Source organism: Amphiura filiformis, chromosome 3 (assembly GCF_039555335.1).
Source record: "Amphiura filiformis chromosome 3, Afil_fr2py, whole genome shotgun sequence".
In the NCBI taxonomy this organism is placed as follows: domain Eukaryota; kingdom Metazoa; phylum Echinodermata; class Ophiuroidea; order Amphilepidida; family Amphiuridae; genus Amphiura; species Amphiura filiformis.
Window position 1 is genome coordinate 66736495 of NC_092630.1, and position 26703 is coordinate 66763197.

General features: G+C 37.2%; 3 protein-coding genes across 3 annotated transcripts in view; all 3 read left to right on the forward strand.

Moving 5' to 3' along the window:
• Positions 1 to 10955, forward strand: LOC140149005 (uncharacterized). Its single transcript, XM_072171139.1, has 2 exons — positions 1 to 108; positions 9905 to 10955. The coding sequence occupies exon 2, from the start codon at positions 9949 to 9951 to the stop codon at positions 10933 to 10935; it is 987 nt and encodes a 328-aa protein (XP_072027240.1). The 5' UTR covers positions 1 to 108; positions 9905 to 9948; the 3' UTR covers positions 10936 to 10955.
• On the forward strand, positions 10955 to 18311 carry LOC140147449 (F-box DNA helicase 1-like). The gene is made up of 9 exons (XM_072169226.1): positions 10955 to 11029; positions 11731 to 11858; positions 12892 to 13015; positions 13660 to 13847; positions 14411 to 14533; positions 15470 to 15567; positions 16276 to 16354; positions 17122 to 17211; positions 18164 to 18311. The coding sequence occupies exons 1-9, from the start codon at positions 10955 to 10957 to the stop codon at positions 18309 to 18311; spliced, it is 1053 nt and encodes a 350-aa protein (XP_072025327.1).
• The window catches only part of LOC140149004 (F-box DNA helicase 1-like), a 15554-nt gene continuing 7162 nt past the window's right edge, over positions 18312 to 26703 (forward strand). Inside the window, exons 1-10 of the mRNA XM_072171138.1 lie at positions 18312 to 18427; positions 18902 to 18977; positions 19549 to 19635; positions 20114 to 20271; positions 20981 to 21080; positions 21848 to 21981; positions 22329 to 22386; positions 23437 to 23628; positions 24163 to 24258; positions 24833 to 24957. Coding sequence (XP_072027239.1) covers positions 18320 to 18427; positions 18902 to 18977; positions 19549 to 19635; positions 20114 to 20271; positions 20981 to 21080; positions 21848 to 21981; positions 22329 to 22386; positions 23437 to 23628; positions 24163 to 24258; positions 24833 to 24957 — 1134 coding nt within the window. The 5' untranslated portion in view covers positions 18312 to 18319. The remainder of the gene's footprint in view (positions 18428 to 18901; positions 18978 to 19548; positions 19636 to 20113; positions 20272 to 20980; positions 21081 to 21847; positions 21982 to 22328; positions 22387 to 23436; positions 23629 to 24162; positions 24259 to 24832; positions 24958 to 26703) is intronic.

Below are 26703 nucleotides of genomic sequence, written 5' to 3' on the forward strand. Positions count from 1 at the left end.
CAAAATGATCGCAAGTGTTCAGTTGAGTTTGAATCTTTAGTTTCCTGCATATAACATGATGGAAATAACTCAAATCAGCATACAAATTGAATCAAGAAGTCAAATAAGGTAAATTATTTAATTTGTATCATGATTGCAGTGGTCGTCCCTCAATAATGTGTAGCTGGCGAATGTGGAACTTGATAAGCTTATGTGATAGATCATCATTAAAGTTGTTTTCTTTAAACTTCCGTGGTCGTGCCTGTGCGTATCGCGTACACGAGCGTAAACACAAAAGCAATAAACAATCACGCTGATTGGCTGATTAATGCACTTGACAACAAGCCGGCTGACCCATTGGTCTTCGGCGCGGCGTGTAGTAGGCGACCCTGTCACTTCTACGCGATCGCAATTCACCAGCGCGTACCCGGACCACGGAAGTTTAAAGAAAACAACTTTAGTTAGTATGCCTGCCACTTCCACATACTTGTGCATAATACGGAAGGTCGATTTGTGCCCATAAATGTTTCGGCCTATGTTAAACTGTATGTTATACAAATTGTACAGCTATCATTTCTACCCTATGACGAACCGACATACCTGTAAATCAAATAGCCCACAAAAAACTGGTCATCGCTGGTATTTTTCATGAAGAAAAACGACACTTTTTACGCCGAACATGTCCAAAACACGCCAGCTGACGTACAAGCCTCCCCACGCATGTACATAAACAAGCCGTGATCATTGTTTAATTGTCACCTGCAGCTGTTCGCAAGAAAACTTTCTGCATAAAATTACCTGGGGTCGTTATCAGGCCTGAGACACACTGGCGCTTAGTTTGAGGACAGTCACTATGAGTTACTAATGTCGGCACATGCAGAAAATGCGTGATGGGTCGCCATTTTGTGACTCGTGCAAGCTAACACAAACAAATTATTGGACTTAATAATCTTTTCAAGTTTTAATAAAACGTGCATCTATCATGATAATATTACATTTTATTATTTTATTATTTGAATAACATAAGCTATGTCAATTTTGTGTCCATGTTAATTTATATATGGATTTACCTGTGTTGATTTTAAACTGTTGTGAACGTGGAGCTACGCAAACTGGCAGGCGATTACCCACCATGCAATGCGAATACACGGAAACGATCCAGTTTAGGATGCATCGCAGTTCCTATTGTGTAAACCAGGCGTAAACCGCCCATCCAACCTGATCGTGTGCACAGGATTTGTGCTGGAGGCTAGTTAATGCGCACAACCAATGCGCAGAAGAAGACCATGATACTAGGCGGAGCTTACGTTTCACAAGAATGATTGACAGCTGTTCTGTGATTGGTACAAAAATATGGTTCTCGTATAAATGAATATATTATCCATGGCTTCAAAATTAGGAACCGTTTCTTCCACAGAGCCCTATATAGGGCTCTATGGTCTCTACTCATCATACACGGTCGTAGAAGATCTGGCTAGCGGCGGCTTGCCAATCAGGCTAGCTATTTGTACGGCGTGGCCTCTCATCCTTTATTATCTCTGGTCTTGTCACGCTGGTAGATTCGCCCATCTGTGATTACTGACCTGGATCTGACAGAAGATTGTGTAATTTACGATTTTCAGCAGCAGGATTTTATGAAACTGCCAATATTTGCAAGTATTCTGAAGGATCGGTAATAATTAAAATATTTTTCATGGTGTCGGTAGTGCAAGTTGAAGTTAGTGAATTTGTGGTTTTGTATGTTATGTGCAAGAGTGTTTTCAGGAAGCGTAAATAGGCAGGCTGTTATGCTAAACTCTCCATCTTATATGTAAGTTCGGCGACGAACTGGACACATCACACGGTAGTGTGATGTGTCCAGCCTGATATACATCATTAGTACAAGGAACTTATACGATGTCCTCATTCACAAACTGATACTATCTGTCCATCGTATAAGACTGTTACCGCACGGCAACTGGTTGAAGGAATATTACACAGTCAAGAATAGGCTCCATTATTTTTTTGTTCTGATCCCTCCCAGTCTCCCAAAACATCAAAACATCAAAAGCGTTGCACTTATGCTTACTTAAGACTGTCCTTTTTCATATTATAACGCAGACAAAGTAGGACCAACTTGCCTAGAAATGGTCAAATTTTGGCAAGAAATATCTCTGTGTAATCCTATGTAAGTCCCATATCACATCGTTATCGGCGATCGAGTTTTTTTTTCCTGAAGTTTGGTTGGTACCCACCAGCGTCATGCATGTGACATGACACAGCTAAAATAAGCGACCGGAAATCGGGGATCGTTAAAACGTCAACAAATTTCAAAACAAAGAAAGCAGTAAACTTATTGGCGAGCGGTCCGAATTTTGAGCCATAAGTTTACGTGGTGAACTAGATCATCATGCCCGTTGCCGAGAGTATAAAGTTGTTTTCTTTAAACTTCCGTGGTCGTGCCTGTGCGTATCGCGCATACGAGCGTAAACACAAAAGCAATAAACAATCACGCTGATTGGCTGATCAATGCACTTGACAACAAGCCGGCCGACCCATTGGTCTTCGGTAGCGGCGCGTAGTAGGCGACCTTTTTGTCACTTCTACGCGATCGCAATTCACCAGCGCGTACCCGGACCACGGAAGTTTAAAGAAAACAACTTTACGTCGAACAACTGAATACATGCACAACGTGTGGACCAATATATTTTTTGTAAACATTTTAGGCCTATAACAAAATGTATATTTTGTACAATTGTACAACTATCGTTTCTACCATGACCTATAAAAGTTACTTGTTATCAAAGTGTCTGCAAAAAACTGGTCATCGCAAGTATCTTTGATGCTGAAAACTAAGCTAAGGATATTCAGGGACGGACCGAAAACCTTACCTCGATCGTAAAATCCAGCCCATGCATGTCATAAATAATTCATTATTTCATTGTGTAAATGTCACTGATTGTGTCCATGTATTGTTATTGCACCTGCAAGTGCAGTTGTCACGCTGAATTTATACTCAATCGCTGGATCACCATGTGAATTCGCCTCATCACGAAAACCTCTACGAGGTTGTTTTAACAACCCCCTTAAACATCGAGCACGCTGACTGGCTTAGTAATTATCAAAGTAGTTTTGTAAACCAATCAGGTTAGACGTACTTTACTGGCGGGTCACATGGGGGTCACATTAATTAAGGCCGTCGCGTTCATTGATTGGCTTACGATTGCAATAAATCATAAATGGTTTTTGCAACCAATCACAAAACGGGTTATATGGCACCCGGCCGTCGGAAATTTTGCACAGTCCATGATGACGTCATGCCCCAGCGCCACGAGGTGGAGGCTTCGCTTGCCTGCGAAAACGAGCGAGTGGTATTAAGTCAGTTTCACACTTGTCTCGGTCCCAGCCGGTTTGTGTTCCTCCGTCACTAAACAAACCGTCTGGCGACAACCCGTAAAATGACAGTCGCTGATTGGTTAATGAATTTACAAATAAAACTGTTTTCAATTGGCTATAGGACGTGACTTGCGTAAGTGACACCAAACATCACAGGCCCTCCACTCTTTGTAGATACCGCAAACGAAAAATGTACCCTAGCTTTAGCAGCCACTGAGGCGCCGATCGTCGGATATCGCCTTTCATGTACGCGACTTGCAGCGCGTACTCACATACATTGTGTGGATTTATGTAACCGCATAGCTGTCCATCAGGCGCTGATTGACAGCAAAATTTAACACCAGTATTTATGGCGTTGATGTTCAGCCAATCAGAAAAGACGTACATGTACTATGAGGTTGTCGCCAGACGGTTTGTTTAGTGACGAAGGAGCACAAATCGGCTGGGCCCGAGACTAGTTTCACACCTGTGATTTAGTGAAGCACATCATAAAATCTCTGAGCACATCCACAGCGCATTTGACAGATAAAAATTAGAATTTGCAATTCTGAGCAACGGGATTCCATGAAATGGACGATTATGTAAGTTATTCTGCAGGATCGGTAATAATTAACAGCTGGTCTGCTTTATTTGAAGTGCATTTGAAGTTTGTAAGTTTGTGACTTTGTATGTTAGGCCGTATAAAATTAATGTTTTGGTTCTCGTCCCCTCCCTCGTCAATTTCTGGGATTTGTCAGATTTTTTTTTTTTTTTTTTTTTATAGATTTTTCAATTATTTTAGACTTTGGAATGATTCATGAATTTTTCATACATATAAATAAGTTTATTAGAGAACAAGGATCACTTCCAAGTCTTTTTGTGGTACTATAGGGGTTTATCCTCAGAATCTCACATTTGAAAAAAAAAAAAAAAGCACCTCATCGTTTCTGTTTGAAAAGACCGAAAACTACTGACAATGCTGATTTTACATTGAAAAAAAAAACAAAAAACCACCTCCCTCCCTCATCATGAAAATCCTCTGGACGAGAACCAAAATATTAATTTTATACGGCCTTATGTGCAATAGATATTACAGGAAGCTTAAATTGGCACGCTTTTGTGCAATTTGTCTGTCGCTTATGAAAGTTATTTGGAGTTCAGGGCTTGCACACCGAGTGTGACGTGACCTCACTGGGCATAGTTGCCGAGGAGCAAAATTCTACTGCCATGACTCTATTTCCCACAGTGTAGCTGGGTCGCAAGTAGTCCGAATATATATTAAATCAGTCCCAAAACAAAATATTAATTTCTGACATGATCGTGTTCTGGGTCTGAACTGTTTCCATATGAAATCTTGATGGCAAATTGGACAAAAGAAGCATGGTTCTACTTGACAGCTTTTTAAATCCCAAACGCGAATCACACTATCATGACTATTGACATGATTGACATTGTGGACCATCCATCTGATACTTGAGTGTTTGGACAAGCGGAACGGTCTTTTTTTTGTCTACCTCTTTGACAGACGAGGAGGTCAAAATTGTCATCCTCGCCAATTAGGAAAGACAGCGTATGGCGCGTGAAAGTCGATTCCGAGTTTATCGTCCCCCGCCCGCGTCACTTTTTGGACACCAAAAACACCTGCGTCAAATTTTCAAAAATGCCAAAATAATTCATTATTTTCAAAGTATCAGGGTTTTCACCAGTTTTAGCCATTGGAAACATACGAGGGGCAGTCAGTATGTTTTAAGAGTTGACTCGTGACGTCATATGTGGATTGTTTTCATGGCATTTCTCAATGATTACATAAACACTGTACCTTTGTCTTTCAAACAACACATGTAAAAATTATATCATACACATGATTACGTAATAGCATTAGCATAAAATCAATATACTAGGGACACTGCCAAATCACGCAAAAAGGCGGGCCTTTTAAATTACAGAAAAAACACGTGTTTACAATGTCCGAAAACAGCAAAAGTACAAGGTGCATATGGCTAGTTTTGGGCACTGAGAATAAACACTAGGTCCTCCGCTTGCATTTGGTAAAATATGAGACTTGCCATTAAACTTTGGTGGAAATGGGACGTCTGGAAACTTCAACAACTTTAGGGCTTGAATGGAAGCAAAATTATTCTCTAAAAATGGCGAAAATGAAAAAGCTGTTATTACAAATGACGTTAATTATCTCCAAAATGAAACAGACTAAAATATAATGACTGGTCACGTGTGAGAGCTGGTACTCAGTGCGATGATAACTGGTGCAAATGAAACAACAATCTGCGCATGCGCAGGTGGGATGACCGATACAACATGGTGGAAATGCACGAAATTGCTAAATGCCATGTAAATAGGGCCTAAAATATTACAAAATGCTATGAAAATTGTAATTTAAATATTCATATGAATTTTTATGGATGATCTCAATGAAACGGAATTGGATCACCCTATTCACCCTGTATGCTTTCACACGTTTCGCGGGCTAATATTTCCTGCCCTTATTTGGAAGGCATGCATACGGCATGTCAGCCAATCAGCGCGATTCCCGGCTGCGTGATCACTTCGCGCCACATGCACAGCGCACCAGAACGTGTGCTACTTTATATTAGGTAAGTCGCATTTTTCAGAGCTCTTGTCAATAATTCACTCAAAATCCTCGAAAATGCACTGTTATGAGCTATTAATTATATGATATTGTCGGGAAATATTACGAGCACTTGCAGTAGATGTTTTGTTATATTATGTCGAGAAGAAAGGGTTTAAATAGAGGATTTTGTGTGTCAGTTTGTCTCAGTATAGCGTGTATAGCGTTTCATGCATGTGTAATGTGATCTCGCCGCGGTAATTCCTTTTTGGCTTCAAAAGTCGCAGTTTGCTTTTAGATGTCGCCAAAAACATGCACCTATGCAATTCAGCAGCTATTACTGGTCATTTTGAGATTAGAACCAGTCTCTTGCGTTTTGCGGAATGTATTGAAAGAGTGTGTATAAAATCATGTCAGTTTAGAAATTAATTGTGTTGAGTATAGAGTCGCCATGTTACTGTGTTGCGCTATGGAGGTCAAACTTTACACAGGCGGCCTATGGGGGTCAAGTTGTCGTTTTGAGAGTAACGTACTTGTGTACATACATGATGGCGGCGTGTTGTACATGAGATCATTGTAAATTAAATGCTCTCTTGTCATTTATTATTATTATCTCTTATATTAATCACGATTGCATGTAACTTGAGATAATATTTTTGATCATCCTTTTCCTTTTGGACTTCAAATAATTAAATGAATTAAATGCTCTTTCTTTGCAAACTTCGCACATTTAAACGCGCACGCTCGCCGTGGCTTCGCCCAACAACCATGACTATGGAAAGGTATGTGATAATCAGTATTGTAAATAAATAACTATTAGTATTTTTCCAAGTCATGTCAACACGATTATTACAATTTAATCTTTTGGAAATGTGAATCTTTACGATCTTTTTACAGATCTTTACGTACTTTTATACTTCATAACAATTTGCATACTACGTGCTAAAGTGCGTCTAAATAATATTATGAGGACGATCAAGGCGAGTTATCAAATTAAAGAGTAGAGTTACAATAGGCCTAATTACAGAAGTGGATTTGTAGGTCTATGCACATTTTATGAGGACGATCGAGGCGAGTTATAAACTAAAGTAGTAGAGTTATATTATGGGAAGTGAAGAGTCTAATTAGGCCTATACATTATTTCACAAGGTAACTTTGGTGAGTAAATTAATGTGAGTTATCAATTACCAAAGTGGAGTTACAGGTTAAGGTATACTATTACCACTTATTATTGTGTCCCCTGAATAACTGACTCCAGCAGACTACATCAGCATCAGGAGTGGTTGCAAGACGGAACGGTAAGCGTGCCGGGGGCCGTTACTGTGTCTGGCCACGCACATCAGTACCAGGAGTGGTTGCAAGACGGAACGGTAAACGTGCGGGGCCGTTACTGTGTCTGGCCACGCACATCAGTACCAGGAGTGGTTGCAAGACGGAACGGTAAACGTGCGTGCGGGGCGTTACTGTGTCTGGCCACGCACATCAGTACCAGGAGTGGTTGCAAGACGGAACGGTAAGCGTGCGGGGCCGTTATTGTGTCTGGCCACGCACATCAGTACCAGGAGTGGTTGCAAGACGGAACGGTACACGTGCCGGGGGCCGTTACTGTGTCTGGCCACGTACATCAACTTGAAAGTGAACAGGCCGGGGGCCGTTGGGCTGCGCATTTGGATGTCATCAGTCTGTTGGAGCTCAGTTATTTTCCCTAGTTGTGTTAAAGATAGTTTAGGCCCAAGTAATGTAAATATATTGTGATGTATATAGTAGTAATACATACAAATACGTGCTCTGCACCCCATTTGTATGCTATTACGAATTTCTGGTCTGCACCTAGAGGGGGGCCATGCTGCCCATTTTTTCATTTGGATAGTTAAGATACCAAATTCTCCTTATGGAGCCAAAATCGTGCAGGTGCAGTAGGCCTGAGTTATGTATTGTGTAAAACATGTTCAACTTTGTTATGTATTAACGACCAGAACGTGTGCTACTTTATATTAGGTGGAGGTGACGGAGATGAGGTGACGGGATGCAGGGAGGTTGTGTAGCTAATGTTGCCAAAGACGTAGTAATGTATGCCTGGAGTGTGGTGATAAATAAATCAGTATAGAAAGTAACAGCTACCGCTTTTTGAGATACTCATTAGTTGCACCGAGTCAAACGGGGAGTTCTGCCCTCCACACGAGACCTACGCCTCTACCCAAAATTGCAGTGCCCTCTTTGAGGGATGGTGTCACCCCGGTCATCCTGACATACACAGCCAACCTTTCCGAGACTTCCGGTTTAATTCTATCACATTAGTAGAGGCTTAGTGGTGTCGACCTCACGTAGATAATTCGAGTTATTTGCCTACACCCCGAGTCCGCTACATCAACCTGAAATGAACAGAAAAGTTTTAAAAATAAATTTCTCATTCAAACGATGGCCTCTCTCTTTGTACCACTACTTTTTGTATAAATGTAACAATGGTACAATAACAGTTATAATATTTTAATCACGGATTCAAATATTTTCTAGGGAGACTCCCGTTTAAATGTTTGGAGATTAGTCAACAGAACTGGCAAAAAATTTAAATTCCCGCTTGCTATTTTTGGCAATATCAAGATTTTTAAAGAAAGAAAAGCCTTGTTTTTGTCAAAAATTAGACATATTTGACCACACATTTTAAATAAACTAAAACCTTTACAGCCCAACAAACATGATTTAAATGAACTGGTAGTTTGTGCTCTATTACTGTTCCAAAAGGCAGCATTCTCCATTCTTTAATTCCCGAGAAAATATAGAAAATACAACAAAACCTCATTTCAGCCTCTTATTTCCCTTAACAAAAACGCCTCAATTTCACCAGGTGACTCTAGACCATTGATTTTATGCTAATGCTGTTACGTAATCATGTGTGTGATAGAATTTTTACATGTATTGTTTGAAAGACAAAGGTACAGTATTTATGTAATCATTGAGAAATGCCATGAAAACGATCCACAAATGATGTCACGAGTCAACTCTTAAAACATACTGACTGACCCTCGTATATTTTTGTTTATAAAACATATAAATTTATAACTTGGAACCAAAACCAGGCTCTTTTCTAACTTTTCTAGTCCCTACCTATATAAAAACATGTTTATAAATAACATGTATGAGTGTGGCTTTAAATCAACACGCACTTTAGGTCAATAATGAAATCTGATGAAATAAAAAAAAATGAAAAAGTCACCTCACCAACCTGGGAAAAAAAAGGGACGATAAACTTGGAATTGACTTTCATGGGCCTAATAGTACGGCACTAGGCATGCTAGATCGGAAGGTTTCTATACTTTACACCTCCTACAGGTAATAGTACCGGTACCGTACTCGAAGATTGTCATTGTAACATTTCCATAAAAAAATTGTCCCCTTTTAATGGCAGGCCCTTCAGGCTCAGCAATTGATTCTTAGACTTAGTTTCTTGTTGAAGACTAGTCCTTTTATTCTGCGATCTTGCTTGATCAAAGTTGTCCTGATGACTGACCACTTAGAAATCTGTGTACTGAATTTCATGAACATAAATTATCTGATCGTATCCAAATAAGGTAGCTAGTAAACAAATGTTGCCCATGATGCAAAGGAGCCCATCTTTCTTTCCAGACATGTACAAATAAATAATAAATAAACTCCAGTCAAAATCACCATAGATATGTGGCTTCACCTACCACTGTAGTAAGGGATGGGCACTCAGAAGTCTAGGTGATATGTCTATTCTGTAAAGCACAAAGCCTGTCAAGTTGTCAACGCGCAGACACTGCAGTCTTAGTCTCCTAAATTCTGTATATTTTGGGAAGTGATCAGCTAAAGAAGTTGATGAGTTCAAGCTGCTTGGAGTTACTTTCAGTAAGGACCTTTCTTTTGACTCCCAAATTAGTAATGTTGCTAATAAAATTCCCAAGCTCTCTGGTTTCATAGTTAGATGTACCAAAGATATATATTCTGTTGCTTTTAATTTTTCAGTTACAGTTCAAACGTTTAGCGAGGAGAGCAAGAAGAAAGTCAAAATGGAGGAAGATGACACCTCTGACAAGAAACAACATGAGCACAGACCCAATGAAGCTAGGTATCATGAAAGTGACATTGACGGAGCTACATGTTCTCATCATGTAGGGCCAGACATGAAGAAAAGACGGATTCAGATGGACTCTCAGCAGTGTTTAGCACACTCGAGAACAAATTCAGGTGCTTTACCATTGACAAATCCTGTTGTGATCAAAACATCTAGTAAAAATGTCAATCAGGGTTTGCATCCAAGACAACCAAAACAAAAACCAAGAACTACCCAGATGCCGTCACAAGGGGACATTGTTCATCAAAATGCTTCTACCAATGATAGTTTCCCAATGCCAAAAGTACAGCGGTGCTCTAGAAAGAGTGTGAAGAGAAATCTGATGAAAGATACTAACAACATATCTGATACACACAATGGAAATGTTTTTGACAAGGAAGGTACCAATGTAGCAATATATGCGAATACAAGTACTGCTGCAAAGTCTGATAGCTTACTCGATGAGTTTGAAAAAGATACAATGTTTGACACAGCTGAGGTGCTCAACCTTGTCGAGAAAGCAGAATCAGACACATCAAGTCCATGTAAAAGTGTGCAAGTGGGGAACTGGGGAACTCCTTTTAAAAGTTTACAAGACGAATTTGAAAATGACACCACCTTTGACACAACTGAAGTGCTGAACCTGGTTGAAAAAGCAGAATCAGACACATCAAGTCCTTGTAAAAAATTGCAAGGGGGCAAATGGGGCACTCCTGTTAAAAGTTTACAAGATGAATTTGAAACGGACGCCACCTTTGACACAGCTGAGGTGCTGAACTTGGTTGAGAAAGCAGAATCAGACACATCAAGTCCTTGTACCAGTAAACAAGGGAGAAGCTGGGACAGTCCTTCTAAAAGCTCACAAGATTCACCTGCACCAAGAGATCCTATTGTAATTTCAGATGACAATGTAGACATGTTCTCCAGACTACCGTGGAAGTGATGGAGAATATTTTTGTAATATGCCCATTTTGGATCTAAGCCTTGGTGTTAACTTGGTGTGTCAATCATGGAAGGACATCATCAATAGGAAGAAGGTATGTGGTGATAGATTTCTTGAACTTTAGTAATAGTTCATGAGTTTTAAAATATAAAGTGGACGAGACTTAGTCGAGTCCAATATTTTAAAACACATAGCGATTCCGATACCAATAAATATTGGGCGTAAAGCATCCAATTTTATCATTATTATGTGTTGGATTCAATACTTTCACACACTTGGATTCATGAAAACATAATAATGTGATATATGATAGGACTTTAAAATCTCTTACTACCAGGCATGGGCATCAATCAGTGCCGGGGGGCATGTCTCCTCCACATTGTGGGATGGGGGACACAATATCAAATGTCCTCCCACGCTTTGGCAAATACTTCCCTGATCTAAGGAGGCTCACTGTAAAAATGTATAAGCCAAACAAACTTTTAAGAAGTGTATTTCAATTTGTTTCACACTTACAATAAAGTACTTTTATTTATTGTTTCACACTAGTTTATATTTGCATGACCACTTTTACATGTCTAATGTCTGTAAGGCTGGATAATTTGAGTACAAACTGAGTAAAAAAGAATAAAGATTAGTTTTACAACCAGGCTGCAATCTGTCAATAAGATGAACATGTTTTAGTTCAGGTTACTGTTGCTTGTGATGTTTGCCAATCATCATTTTAGTATATCATGAATGTCATTATGCTGTCACTTGTGTTTACTTACAAATGTAATGACTAAATTCTTACAGTACTTGAGATGGAAGAAGAGATACCACAAATACAAGGTGTTAGAGGAAACAGCTTGTGCTGAGGTATTTAGCTTAATTGTTGCATATCAGATGACTTGCAAAGAGGCATTCCTTTTAAAAATTATTCGGTAAGTTATCCACAAAAAAAGCTTATTCCCAAAATTTCAGTTCCGATTTTGCGTTTGCGATTATGTTTATTGTGCTGCTCCGGAGACAATGTGTTTGTAATGTCGTTCTGGTGTACCAAAACGTAATTCAAATTTCACAATATTTTTGCTGAACAAATTAATCTGCAAGAAATTCTTTGCACATAAACATTATGTATGTATGTAGCTAGAGGTTTCCAGTGCTATAAAAATCTCAACTTTTTTTGAGAAAAATTGGAGGATGATGCTGTGGCTCACAAAATGCCCTTTTAATTGAAGAGCTTATCATAATCAACTTTTTTATAATATCCCAGGTAAGCAAGGACACAGACCTGAAACTTTTCCTCTTTTTAGCGATTTCACCTTTTTGATTAAATTTACACATTTTCTTTTATTTTCATCCCAATTTGAGCCATTTTACCCCAATTTTACACCGTTTTTTAGCTTTTAAGCTTTTTAAAGCATTTTCAGCGTTATTCACTAAAGGTTAGTTTCAGGTCTGAGCAGTGCTGCACGGTGCGACCATTTTAGGCGCATTGGCGACTAGATTTTTTCTAAATTTATAAAGTTAGGAGCCATTGGCTCCTCAATCAGGTTTTGCACCGTACAGCACTGGGTCTGAGGACACAAAATAGCATTGATACCTGTTTGGTCTCAGAAGTGTCAGACTTATGGGCATGGAAAAGTTTATTAGGTTAAGCCATAATTCAGGGATTTGTTAGCTATCTGGTTTGTTCGGGTCATGGAGTAAAAACTATGCCCCAATGGTCGATTCTGTTCAGTACTGCTGAAAAATAAAAATTTGGTTTCATATAATAGTTAAGTTCCATTATATGAGTATTATCAAGCAATGAGTCTGATCAGATTGATTTGTGAAATTGTAATGATTTTCTCAGTATTATGAACTTTGTTGATATAATTAAGATGAAATTAATACTAAATACTGTAAAAAAGGTAAGTGGATATTAATTAGTTATCCTTTTTCACTAACATGTGATATGTTTTTCACTAACAGATATGTTCAGAAATTTAGGAAGTGGTTTGGATCATCAATGGTGGATGATTTGAAGCAACATCACAATTATGAACTTGCCAAAGATTTATTTGAGCAGAGAGCACCAGAACTAATCAAAGATGGGGTGAGTGATTCCTCTTCCTCTCTTCCTCATGTGTACACATGTTGTATCTATTCTAAACTCCTCAACAAAAGTTTGGAAAGTTTTTTCAAGCATCTGTATCTCCAATTATTTGTGACATATTCATATCGTGTTGTATATCAATGGATAGCTACAATACTCCCCTTTACAATGACACCCCATTTGAAACAATAACATTTTTCATGGCTGAGTACACGCCTTGTGAATGAAGTGGGGTCTCTAACAGAATTTGCCAAATACTGTTATGGCAACCCTTGGAAATAAGTCAGGATCCCTGGAATTTTAGAGGCAAGGGTCCAGGGGACCTTTCAATATTTTTCCTTATTTCGAGGCCTGTTTATTTCATTAAACTTGCAACTTTTAAAGCATGGATGGTCCAGGTTCTCTTAATTGTAATGACCTAGAATTTAGAAAAGCTCTTAAAAATTGTTTGATGCTAAATCACCCCTTGGGTAAATGGGAAACTGCTCTGCTGTTTCCTGTAATGGTCACTTTTACAAAATATATTAAATTTGAGCGTCATCTGGAACACAGTAACTCATTGTTTCATATGAAAGACCTACCAAAATATACTGTATAATGATTAATGGTATGAATATTTCATCATCTTATCATTTTCTACAAAGATTCCCAATCCTTGGTGTCTGATAGCAGCGCTGGCAATCTTGGCTGAGACGGTAGCTGATGTGACTCTCATAATTAAGTGCTTACTTAATCCCATGGCAACATGTACTGCTTTAGATGTCACAGAATGCCTCTACTGTGTAGCTACATTGTTGCTGAGGTTACAGAGGAAACACAATGCCAATAGAGGGTAAGATTTGGTAGAGCAATATCATAGTGCAAGAACGTCCTGTCTGCATTTTTGTCTTTCAGTTGCTTTACTAATTAATGTATTCAACTTTTTAATTTTGCTTCTGAGACTTCAAAATAGCTTAGATGTGTACTTTCATTTCTGAAACCATTAACTCCATTTATCATGTGCATTTGTTTGTGTTTGTGGGGTGTGCTTTTGCAAATGCCCTCAATCAAAGACAAACACATGGAAATTATGTAACAGTAGACACATGAATTGCTGTCATTATTGTTAGATGGTGTCAGGGAATTAACCAAAAGTTTGATGATGTCCTGCAAATGAAAGTCCTTTCATTAGGGGAGGGGGTCAAAAAGTCTGATTTCGTTTGTAAACATGTAGTTAAAATATCGGTCAAAGTTGATCTTTTGGGGTTGAGATTTTCAAAATTTCACACTTTTATTTTATCATCAAACTTTTGTTTTTTTCCCTTTATCCAAAATAACATAAAAATGCACTGTACATGTAAATACAAACCTTTCAAAGAATGAAGTCTCATTGTAAATATTTTTGTCTTCATTCAGTTTGCATTACAGAGTATTTTATGCTCTGTACCTTTATGAGAATAGCTTCTCTGATGTTACTACAACTCCATCCAAAGCCAAGAAGCAGAGAGATGTAGATCAGAAATCACTATGGCAATGTGGGTAAGTCACATCAAGCTAAACAAACTAATTATTGTGTTAGTGTTACAGAGGTGATATATGTGATCAAGCAAAATCAGTCGGAGCTCGGAAATATTAAATTTTCAGTTTCTTATAGGATAGTAAAAAGCATTTACAAAGCTGCATTTTTCAGAAAACCCCATCTAAATTGAACAACCAGTTTCAAAGATAGGAGCTATTAAAGAGTTTCCGAAACAATAGGAAACAAAAGGTAATCTTTCCTTTGTTTGGCTATATCTCAAAATCAATATTTCTGAGTTCCGACTGATTTTGCTTGATCGCATCACATATGACCATTGATTTTTTGTTACTCCTTGGGACTAAAGGAAGAACTTGTTTAAGGAATCGGATAGCAACATTTGCACAGTATTTTTAGTGGGACATGAGAGCGCATCAGGCATATCGAATTGCATTCTGTGTGCAAGGAATGCCCTTCTAATATCAAATTATTTTTATTTTTTTGAAATTTTTGCAATATATTACCAATTTCATGGCAAATTATTAAAACTTGACATTTTAGATATTCTTGACATTTAACAGTCCTTGAAGTAAACTTTATAATATAAATCTAATGATATGTACTTAAAGTGTATGCAGCTGGGAAGAAAAGCCCACCATCAATTATTGAAAATTTTGACCTTTTGTATTGAAGATATACATTTATTTTCCAAAGGACCTAAAATGTTTAGGTCTTTTGGGGTCTCAGATTGGATTCAAGCAGATCCACTGTTTGGTAGAGAGTTTCAGGTGTAAATTATCCTCATTTAGCATGGTTTTTGGTTGGAAAATCCTAGGTCCTCTGAGTATTTACAAGTAGGGATGTGTGTGTGTGGTGGGGGTGGGGGGGTTGTGTACACATGGGCATATTCAATGTTTTTTTTAAATTTCATCATGTGGTAAAAATGATTTATTTTGCAGGCAAAATTCAGGTGGTGTACGTCTTACCCATGAACAAATGCGAATTGTCACCTATGATCCCAAGCCTAATGAAGTAATCAAAGTTATAGCTTTTGCTGGTAAGATTAATTCTTCAATATTAGTTACATTGTGTATCTAGTTTTACTTCAATAACTAGTGGACTTGGTTTACAGCCATTTCAATTTGTTTAAGCCACTCCAAATATCTGTAAAACATATTAACTTGAGCGTGTTATTTTATATATTTATTTAATAAATAAACATGTGGGTGGTAAGGGATAATATTAGCTTGATGAAATTTAAGTCACATGCAAGGACAAGCACCAGATATATTGAAAGTAAAAATGTCATAAGTAGTAGTTTTGGTGATAGATATGGAAATGATTACTTGATATTTAAATGCTGTGTGTTGACAATGAGCTAAAATATCAATAACAAGTAAAACTCTGGAGGGCAAGTTTTTTTCTACCCTGGCCCAAAATTATTAATTGTTAATAGGCCTATTATATGATTTGTTTATGTGCTTGCCCCAAATGGAAATTAATTCCCTGCTTGAATAAATTATGACCCATGGATCAGACCATAAGATTGATACAAATTGGTACCCACCCTGCACAAATACCAGTCCGGTCCAGGGAAACCAAAGAGAAAGTTTGCTCACAGCACTGAGTTGTAATTGTCAACTAAACTGAACTGGCAATGGGATTTATGCAATAAATAAATAAATAATAATATGTTGATGAGATTTATTCATTAACAATATTACGTCTTGCTTACATTTTACTTTTCCCTATTTGATGATTACAGGTACAGGCAAAACAACCACCCTGGTCAGATATGCACAGAGACGCCCACACATGAAGTTCTTATATGTGGCTTTTAACAGGCGAGTATTGGGGCATATTCACAATAAAATCATAATGTGCTTTTAAAACCCTGTTTTACAATGTAGATATCTGCTGCTGCTGCAAATAGTGCATAATGGCCATAGATATCTTGCCATGTTTGAAGCTGTGCATGAGCCTACAATTTAAGTTGAAGAAAAGTCTAAATACAACTGTCCAAAACAGTTTCTTGGTTAATTGAAATCCACAATTACATTGTAGTCATACATAAAGGTTTATTTTATGATAAAGAAGACATTTTTAATGCAATAAGTCAACTTACCTGGACCAAGGAAGGTCAGATCAACATTATATTGTTTACCCTTTGAGTTTCAGTCAGTAACAGTGAATATCTGTTTCTACTGCATGCTATCAGCACATAATGACGTTATATGATTCTTATGTTGTATTCTCTCAATATTGCAATTTAAGGTATGAGAACATCAACATCAGCTTATAACTAATTTGAATTCAGATGCAAGAACACTGCATTACACACCTGACTGACCCAGATGTATCATTTTTGGGGGATTTCTGTTTCCTGTTTACATGTTTACATCAAAGGTTTCTTGATTTTGGCTCAAATTCTTTTAACATAATTGTTTTGGTGATTTTTGAAGGAATGTTTATAGAGAAAAAATAACCAATCGATCCCCAAGGTGCGTCTGCCTGTAGAACAGCTCTTTATTTTTTGGTTGCCTAATAGCCTATATAGGCATATTTCTTGTTCAATGACACATGACTTACATGGACATTATTCACTCTGTAGGACCGTGAAACAACATGCAGAAAAGGTATTCCCGTCAAATGTGACTTGCAAAACTACACACTCATTAGCTTACTGGGCGGTTGGAATCAGGTAAGAATTCATCTTGAAAGCTTGCTCAATTTGCTTTTTGTCTCACCTGAACTTGTTCAGAATGCGACTATGCTGTCAATATTTCTGTCTGTATGGTATATACTAAATTTGTAGAAGTAAGTGATTGACATAGCCTGGTATGTTTCTTCCCCATTACGCATGGGCGACAGTCCCTCATCTGCTTGAAGGACTCATATTTTTGTTCTGAGCATATAAAATCCTTATTTTTGTCAGTTTTTGATTTCAAAATGCAATCTTCGTTTTGAATCCCCAGATCGAAGATTACCATGTTCTTTCAACACATATTCAAGTGCAAGCCTTACAATTGGTTTTTATAGAAACCAAAAATAACAGGAGATATTCATAATTTTCTACCCTGGTATTCAAAGCTAGCTCAATTCCCCTAGCCCACCTAGAAAAGACAAGAGCATGCTCATCTCATATACCATGTGGTCTAATCGTTCAGGAATTCTATACAGTGAGACACAGCTTATTTTATTGGCCCCTCAACAATACAGTTTTTATCTGTTTGGTAGTTATAAACAATAGGGTAGTGATCATTCCTGTGGAGCGAATTGGAAAGTCAACTTAATTTTATTACTGGCGATAAGTGGTGTGATAGCAGATATATGTGATTCCTCCTGTACTAAAATCATTATTTACCTGGTGTTGACACTGTGCCCTGCCCCTTCCCAAACAAACTTACCCACCCATTGAGTGCAGGCAGGTTTAAAGGTGCAGTACTATAGACTAGTAGTGGCACCCAGTGTACCAAACCACCATGGTATATTTTTTACCTCAAGTCAACCAAACACAATTTATATAAGTGTGAGTGTGTCATGCTGTGTCACAAGTCAGGTGAATTATCATCCAGAAGGTTACAGGATCTGACAACAAATGCTGCATGTTGGGTTATAATAATGAAATGATACTGATATCTTTTCCTCATCAGGTACGCTGAGAGTAGTGGTAAAGATGATAAACGGATACAAAATAACCTCGTGATTCATAAAGTCAACAACATACTTCCAAAAGAAAACCTAAAAGGAAATCTGGACTTCATTGGATCACCAGGGCTAAACTTGTCATTGACACATTGAAGAACTTTATGAGTTCCAAGGATGAGTTTATTACAACGATGCATGTACCAACTACCTATCCGAAGAATGAACGCAGTGGCCGAGTTATAGCAGACCTTGAACACCATATGCGAATGGTAGGTGACTTGGATCAAAGAACAAAGTGAAATGTTAATTTTGAGATGTTTGCAAATTGTATGCCAGTACATGAAGATGTAACAAAGTACGAACATATGAATGATATAATTGTTGCATTTGTAATAAAGTCAGAGGGGAAGCAGTTTTTGTGAATTTTCGGAACTAGGTTCAAATGTCATCATAGCAGTAAACCAGCGATTTATAGGGTATGTTTAGGCCTTTCTATGTCTTTTCTCTGTATCCTATTTCACCCCAGCTGTTATGCGTAAAACTTGCTCTTGGTGTGTTTTGTGTGATGGGCACCGCTGGCGTGCGTTCTGCATGCTTATTGTATTTTGTTGCTAGGTTACCATTTTGATTTTACAAAGATCCTCTTCGTGTTTTCATTCATTCACCTGTGCAGTGAAATGTAATAAAATCTGTGTTTATATTTGAATGTAAAATTATATGGTTTTTCTTTTGATACCCAACAGAAACTTGCTGATGATGCTACCCTTGTGTGGGGAGTGATTATCAATGTGAAATGTAAAGAAACCATTAGTCATGATGGTAAGTAGGATTTATTCACTTAGCTTCTATTCTATAAGATTCCATGTCATAAAACTACTCTGCATATCCCTCATGTAGGTACAAAAATGTTGGGAAAAGTAGAAAGATAAGAAAGTGCAACAAAATCATGCTGCTTGGAAAAAAATATGGTATTACTCTTTGTTGCACTTGCTGAAATCTTTTCTCCTTGTGCAGGCCAGTTTGTCACTTATAAAGTTTGATATTCACCCATTCAAATTCTTGTAACTTTACTTGTAGAGGCTGCAGAAGATCCATAGAGGTGTCAAATGAGCAGGATAAGATAGATATTCCCTGAAGATATTAAAAACTTAAATTTACCCAAATGCTGTTATTATGGGCTCTTTTCCAAGTGTAAAGATAATTTTTGGCCCGCCCACAACAATGTGTTGTGTTGTGTTGTGTTGTCTCCCACAACAATAAAATGTCAATTCTAAGCCTTGGAGAAGTCCCATGATTGACTTTCTTATCCTTGTGTTTTTCAATTTGATTTTAGTAACATTTTCCACATGCACAATGCATCATTACTGAGTTAGTTTTCTTGTTGTTTCAGTGTATTTGAAGCTATATCAACTGGAGAAGCCTTGGCTCTATGACTATGATTGTCTTCTAATTGATGAAGCACAGGATCTCACTCCAGGTAAGGCCAGAGGGATCTTAAGCTTTTCAGTTGTGGCATCATTTCATCAGGAACTTTCTGGTTATTAACACAAAATGGCATCTTTCAGCATCAGTGACTTTCAGTTTCAAGTGCATGCGATTGTTTGGTAAAGTAACCTGAGCTAAGAAATGGCATGTCCACCTAAGGCCACCAACAGGAGGTGGTGCAGTTAAAAGCTGCTGGCCCACCACCAAGGGAAGTACCGGGTTTCAAAGGGCCAGAACTGCTGAAGACAATCCCTTTCAGATGACAATCCTGATGTTCCAAGCACCTGACATATTTTCCATCCATAGCTTCTGTGTAATTGAACACTGTTTTCATTCAGCTTCTTGTCTGTAATATAATGGACATAGTAAAGTTATGTATACAGTGCTGTTAACATAGTCAAGCTTAAAGTCTGCGTAAAAACTGCAGCAAAATTATGAAGTCTATTGTTGCCATTTATTTCTTGTTGCAGTTCAGCAAGATATTCTTCTGCGACAGTCGTGTGCTAAGATATTGGTGGGTGATCCCAACCAACAGATATATAGCTTCAGAGGAGCTGAGAATGCTATGGATCAAATACAAAGACATGCAGGAGACAATATAGATGTCAAGACATTTCATCTTACACAAGTAAGTGACTATTTAAGTTTTTAAGTATGTGATTCGGGAATTCAGTAAGGTAACTGGAGTATTAGATGTATGACTCTTTGACCTGATAGTGTCATACAATGGATGGGACATTAGGACTCAATACATTCCAGCTTGGTTAAACTTGATATCAGTTGAATTATTCAAAAAAATAACATTTTACAAATATTAACTGTCTATGAGTGTGATGGTCGAAACACAATTGCAAGGTAAAAGATGGTTTGTTCTATTCTTGGGGTTGGAATAATGGAACAATGCATATTTCATCAAGTGATTATATTTTGACCATTACACAAATTTTAAGACATTTGTAATTTGTTTTATATCAATCATGATACATGAATTCAATAAAATATTTAAAACAGGGAAAATATGACACAACATCCAATGGAGGAGTAATACAAAACATATAGCCTAAACAAAGTTAAAAACCTGATGTTTCGAAAAGATAAAAGGAATAAAATAAGAGACCAGCTTTTATCCATTGCTAGTGTGACACTGTTGTATCCTTTTGGATCCACCCTTTGGTTCCCCGCTGGTCAGTTGGAACAGATTTTCCCTGTTTTTATATTTTCTTTAATAATCAGGGCATGCATGTCTCAGAGCATGAGAAAACGTGATGAAGGGACCCGTAGTATGTAAGTAAATATAATAAGATAATTAATGTTCATCATGTATTGTTTGTTTACAGAGTTTCCGTTTTGGACCAGAAATAGCATATGTATCAAATCTCCTCTTAGAATTTCTCAAGAATAATACTACACAGTTCATTGTTGGCACAGGAAAACAAGGTAAGTGACAACAGTATAATTCTTCAGTTGTTCTTTCATCAGGCATGATACTGCATCCCCTTTTCTAATGAGTTGTTTAGGGAAATATTACATTCAATCTTGTATGTTCAGGATGAGATTTGATCAATGATGCCTTACATATGCTAAACAACCTTCATGTTAACACCAAGTTTCTAAATCATAATGGATATTTGCAAGAGAGTATGAGTTTTATTGCAATTTGAATTTTTCTCACAAAGTGGTGTTCATATTGCAATAGCTAGTTCCTGAAAAGTAAGTGATGTAAGTAATATGTATCATTTGTTGGGAGTACAAAATAATGCAAGTGTACTGTGATGTTGATGCGTCTAATGCACAAGCTCCCGCAGAAGAAAAATATCCTGTGAATTTTGATATTTTATAACAAATTGTCACAAAAATATTGGAAAATACAAACAAATATAAATGAAATGCAACAACCCACAAGAAAAATTGAGGCGGCCGAAAGCGTTCGAAGGCGGTTCAAAGATTTGGTAAAGGTAAGGATGTATAAGTGGTTTTTATATCACTTATCTATTCAGTATTCAAAATTCATGCTGTTTGTTCATACAGGAAAGGTAAACTTAAGGCCTTTCAACACTACTGCATTCTGCATGTTTATGTAATGTCTAATTTGTATTTGTTATGTGCATTCCAAAATTATTTGGTGTTTGTTTGTTTGTTTGTTGGTTGGTTTTTCAAATAAAAAGCAAACAGACTATGGCAATATTTTGCTTGTTTTTATTTAGGTGGTATCCATGGTGATGAAGTTGGTACAATAGCAATAATCTGTAGATCTAACGTGGTGCTCTTTGACCAGGCAGTCAAAATATGTGATGATGCCAGGAAAGAAAAGAAGAATACAAGAATAGGCTTTGCTGGGGTAAGTAGCCATACATGCTGTGAGGTAACCATGGCAATAAGGCTTTACTGTAATGAGGTGTGTTTTTAATCATATGACAAGATGGATGTGCATTTAGTTTGAGTCATTACAATACAACAGGTTTTGTTTGAATGTTGCATATGCTTTTGTATGATGAAAAAATGAAAAAGAATTCAGCCAGTTATGTATGTTATAAGTGTGGTAAAATGCAACTTCTCATCATGATGATGATATCAAGTAAAAACAAATCAGTATACAATTGAGGAGACTCTTGTAAATAATGGAAGCTTGTCTTCCCTTTATTTTCTCATTGTTTAAATTTGATTTATTGTATGTTTAAATTGAAGGGCATTAAAGGATATCAACTGGATATGTTACTGGACATCTACAGGCTGTATGCAAATGGTAAGATCCTGGTAATGTATTATGTCATGAGTCAGTTTGCGGGTTTGTTGTGTTGTTTTGTCAGGACTGAGCGGTTCCAGGAGTATCACATGGGCCCACAAATTAAAAGTGTTGCTGTTCTTTATCAGCCTGTGCACAGTTGTATGAGGGTGTGAATTTTTTGTATTTCCAGATTTTGTAAATCATTGTTGAAGGGATTTCCAGATTTAAAAAATCCTTTTTGGCCGAAAAAAAATATGAGAAAATAAAAGGAAAAAGAAAACCCAATCACCGAACTTCTTGTCATCTTAAAATGCCTGGGAAATGAGATTAATGATGCTTTAAAGGTCATAAAACGCAGGTCATTAACATCATTGTGATGTTGTGGAGCAAAGTTCACAAATTCTTTGATTCCTTGCCCGTACTCATTGTCATCGAAATTATGTTAAAATGGCGACATGGTGTTTGGTAGATATTTTTAATCCAAAACATCCGTCGAAAGTGTGACATTATATTTACTAAAAATCATATGGAATTAAGAGAGAATACATCAGGCTACGTGTATGTATCAACAAAAGTAGCCATTATTTTTTATTTTTTCCAGTGAGTTTTATGTGAAAGCTGGATGTTTTGTGGAATTTATATGATCCTTACAATAATATGTGAGCTATTTTGATGACATTTCAAGATAGATAAATAATCTAGCAATGAAAATAATTCTATATAATCACACAAAAACAAATGGTGCATTGATTCTTCAAATTAAGTTGCTAGATTTTTTGGGGGGTTGTCAAATTTGGAACACATTACGTCAAAAATTAGCAGAAATTACTTGGGAGAATAAAGATTTCTGGAATTTTCCCAAAACTTAGAGTGGAGCTTTACTGTCAGTATGGTAATTAAGTGGAAAACAAGTGTTACAATTATTTACTGCAGAGTGGTACATCATTGCCTAACGAAACTTTTTTCGATGGACATAAAGTGGATGTCTTGGATATGGTTTATTTTGTCTCGGTGTATAATTATTGTACTATCACATGGCTAATATTCTGACTTATTATCTGTTCACAGAACCAAAGGCCAAGATCCGGAGTAAGTTTATCAGCATGCGCAACTCATTTGGCGATTTGAGAAGTTATGCGTTCAATGCCATGGATGGTGAGCTTGAAGGGAAAATCAAGATTGTTCAGAAGTACAACATCCGTATCCCAGCTCTTATTAGTGAGATGAAGAGGAGGACAATAGAAAGACTTGAATATGCAGGTCAGCTATCTATACACATTGTATTATGGCCTTAATGAGTGTCTTTCAAATTCCAGAAAATGATAATCAAAGATTAATATTTCTAACAGTTTGTACAGTCTTCCAGTGTGTATTAAGGGGGTACTACACCCCTGGCCAATTTTGTGCCTATTTTTGCATTTTTCTCAAAAATTATAGTACATTGATGACAAGTAAGGTATGTATATTATAGGGGCAAGGACTACAACTACTGCACTGAAGATTCAGCAACTCAAGGCAAGTAGTTATTGATTTATTGATCAAATATTGGTTTTCCCTCATTTTTGACTGTAACTCCACAACTGTTGTCTGTGCTGAAATAAAATTTTCAGTGCAGTAGTTGTAGTCCTTGCCCCTATAATATACATATCTTACTTGTCACCAATGGGCTATATTTTTTGAGAAAAATGCAAAAATAGGCACAAAATTTTGCAGGGGTGTGTAGTACCCCCTTAAGCTGAAATATAATGTACCTTTTCAAAACATATGTTGTCGTTTTCCTTTGTTCATTTAAAGATATCATCCTGAGCACTGCACACAAGGCCAAGGGTCTTGAGTTTGATACTGTCAGACTCACAGAAGACTTTGCTTTAGAAGCATTCCTCCTAGAAGGTAAGGTACCTTTTAAATACACCTTAAAAGTTAAAAAAAAAGTTAAGTTCTTCCCAAGCCTTTCGGCCCATTGGGCGGCGCCTATCTCCATTTCATAACCCTAGGCCACATGTCTGCAAGCAGAAAAGCTACAGCAGGGGGTTAGTCCTCTGGTAACCATGTGTTTAATGCCGAACGCCTGGCAAGAAAGCAGTAGGTACCAATTTTAAAGCCTTTGGTATGGCCCGGCCTGGATTCGAACCCGCGACCTCCCGATCGTGAGGCGGACACTCTAACCACTAGGCCACCACACCTTAAAAGTACACTTCAAATATCTCAAAGTTTTCACTCCTTAAGATCTGTTTTAGGAATGTTGCAAGTGGAGAATATGAGACATTGAAAATGTTTTCAATGAATTCTTTTGATATGGAAAAACAAAACAAATGTGCTACAGAAAATGTTCTGCACATTTTTGCTCTATCTTGATCTGTTTGGTGTATTATCCGCATGCATTTGAATTAGGAAGCTTGGATCAATCAAAGCTAGTTTGTTACCCTAACCATTAATCATACCCCCTGTCCTTGTATTGATTTAGCTAATGGACAGGCAGAGTGTGGAATCAAACCAGATGAACTCAACCTGATCTATGTAGCAGTTACCAGAGCCAAGAAACGACTTGTTCTCAATTACCACCTCATGAAATTCCTAGAATATGCACATGTAAGTATATTTGCCAGTTTTATAATTTGTTCAAATAAACATGGTGAACAGTGTGGATTTATATATAGAATGGTGTGCACTTAGTTTAGCTATGTTTGTTTTGCATACTGCATAACTGGTGCATGCTTACATGAATTTATACAAGCGCAATTTGGGACTTGATAGACACTCATCACTTACAGGTTGAACAAAATTATACACATTGTCTATTAAGTAGTAGACTTCTCCGTAGTCCACTTGCCCATTTTGCATACTCTGGCCATTACATTTGAGCATAAAACTCTGATTTATATTGATTTGTGTGCAACTGATAGATTTTCACATCTGTATCTGATCTTTTAAGTCACCGCACTCCCTCTGTTTGTTAGCTTCCCAAGTGGACTACTGACTTTGCCTTGCGGTTAAGATTTTTAACACGGGACTCTATGGAGAGTTAGGCCAGAAATCCTAACTAAAATTGGCCATGATGTAATGCATCTTTAAATGGATCTGCCTTGTGATTGGTCGCCCATATCTGGCTATTGTTTAAATCTTCCGGGCCCGCGCCATTACCATTAACTACACCGTACACAACTATCTGTGGTATTTGGGCGCTTTTGTGTTGACGCCAAAGTTAATCTCTCATCAAACATCTAGCACGTCTTGTACTATACCATGCTTAGTACTTGTGGTTAATGGACCGATAAACAAGTATGCTTGACTGTGTGTTTTAGAGAGCAAAGTCCCGGGTAAAGTTCTGCTTAAAATTCAAGTCCATAGTCGGATTTTCGGGTTCGCTATCAATAAACTGGTAGATTCCAAAATCAGAATTGTTCAGTATTAAAGTGAGCCATTATAATTATGCAAGATAATGTTGCATTCAGTTACTTTTATTGTCACTAATTATCTGATATTTTTAACTCTTTATGACCATTTTACTATTGAATACTTTAATTTTAATAAACATCAGTATAATTTTGAGTTCAAGGAAATGGTAAAATTCGACTATGGCAAAGTCTAATTAAGTAGGGATTTATAGATTACTCTTTCAAATCAACAAGTAATCAAATGTCCAATATGTTCTTTTTTGTTATAAATAATATTTCTTTTATGCAAGCCCTAACATTTTCTTGTATTAATTTCTTAAATTGTACAAGTGTCAATATTATTTCTATTACTTCTCAAATGTATTTGTTCAAAAAGTTTTTCGCATTTTTATTTTGTTGTCAAATGTAAAAATGAATATTCTCAATCATCCAGGTAGTTGAATAAAGTTAGATTAGGTTATAAATCTTTGCAACTTGCAACTTCATCAGGCCTAGTGATGTGAATTGGCTCTGTGTTATTGACTTGTGATGTCACAGTGGTAGGTGTAACGTCACACTGGAGTCGCCGAGGAATTTTCCTGATGGTTGTTTCTTAGCTGTGAACACAATTCACATCACTAGGCCTGATGAAGCGTCAGAGATATGACGTGATACTGTAGTCAACAAAAAACAGTAAGTCCAGTTGCAAAGATTTATAACCTAATCTAACTTTTGTCAAATGTAACTTTTGACCAATGTAGCAATGACTCAGATAGCTATAGTCTGCATGCCTTTTTTGAGGCAGTAAAGTAAAATCAAATTTTGTGATTTTCTCAAAAACTGTTCATTTTTGCATGAATCTGTTATGTTAGTTGGATTCCTTGTGTCATTTTGTTTCAAAATACATACTTTTATATACTTATCATCATTACTTTTAGAGAGGCAATAAAAATCAATTGAG

Bases quoted from the DNA above. Each gene is read 5' to 3' on its own strand.
- LOC140147449 (XM_072169226.1), top strand. From the start codon at position 10,955: ATGCCCATTTTGGATCTAAGCCTTGGTGTTAACTTGGTGTGTCAATCA. The intron at 11,030-11,730 runs GTATGTGGTGAT...AAATTCTTACAG, and splicing joins ACATCATCAATAGGAAGAAG to TACTTGAGATGGAAGAAGAG. The intron at 15,568-16,275 runs GTAAGATTAATT...TGATGATTACAG, and splicing joins CAAAGTTATAGCTTTTGCTG to GTACAGGCAAAACAACCACC.
- LOC140149005 (XM_072171139.1), top strand. From the start codon at position 9,949: ATGGAGGAAGATGACACCTCTGACAAGAAACAACATGAGCACAGACCC.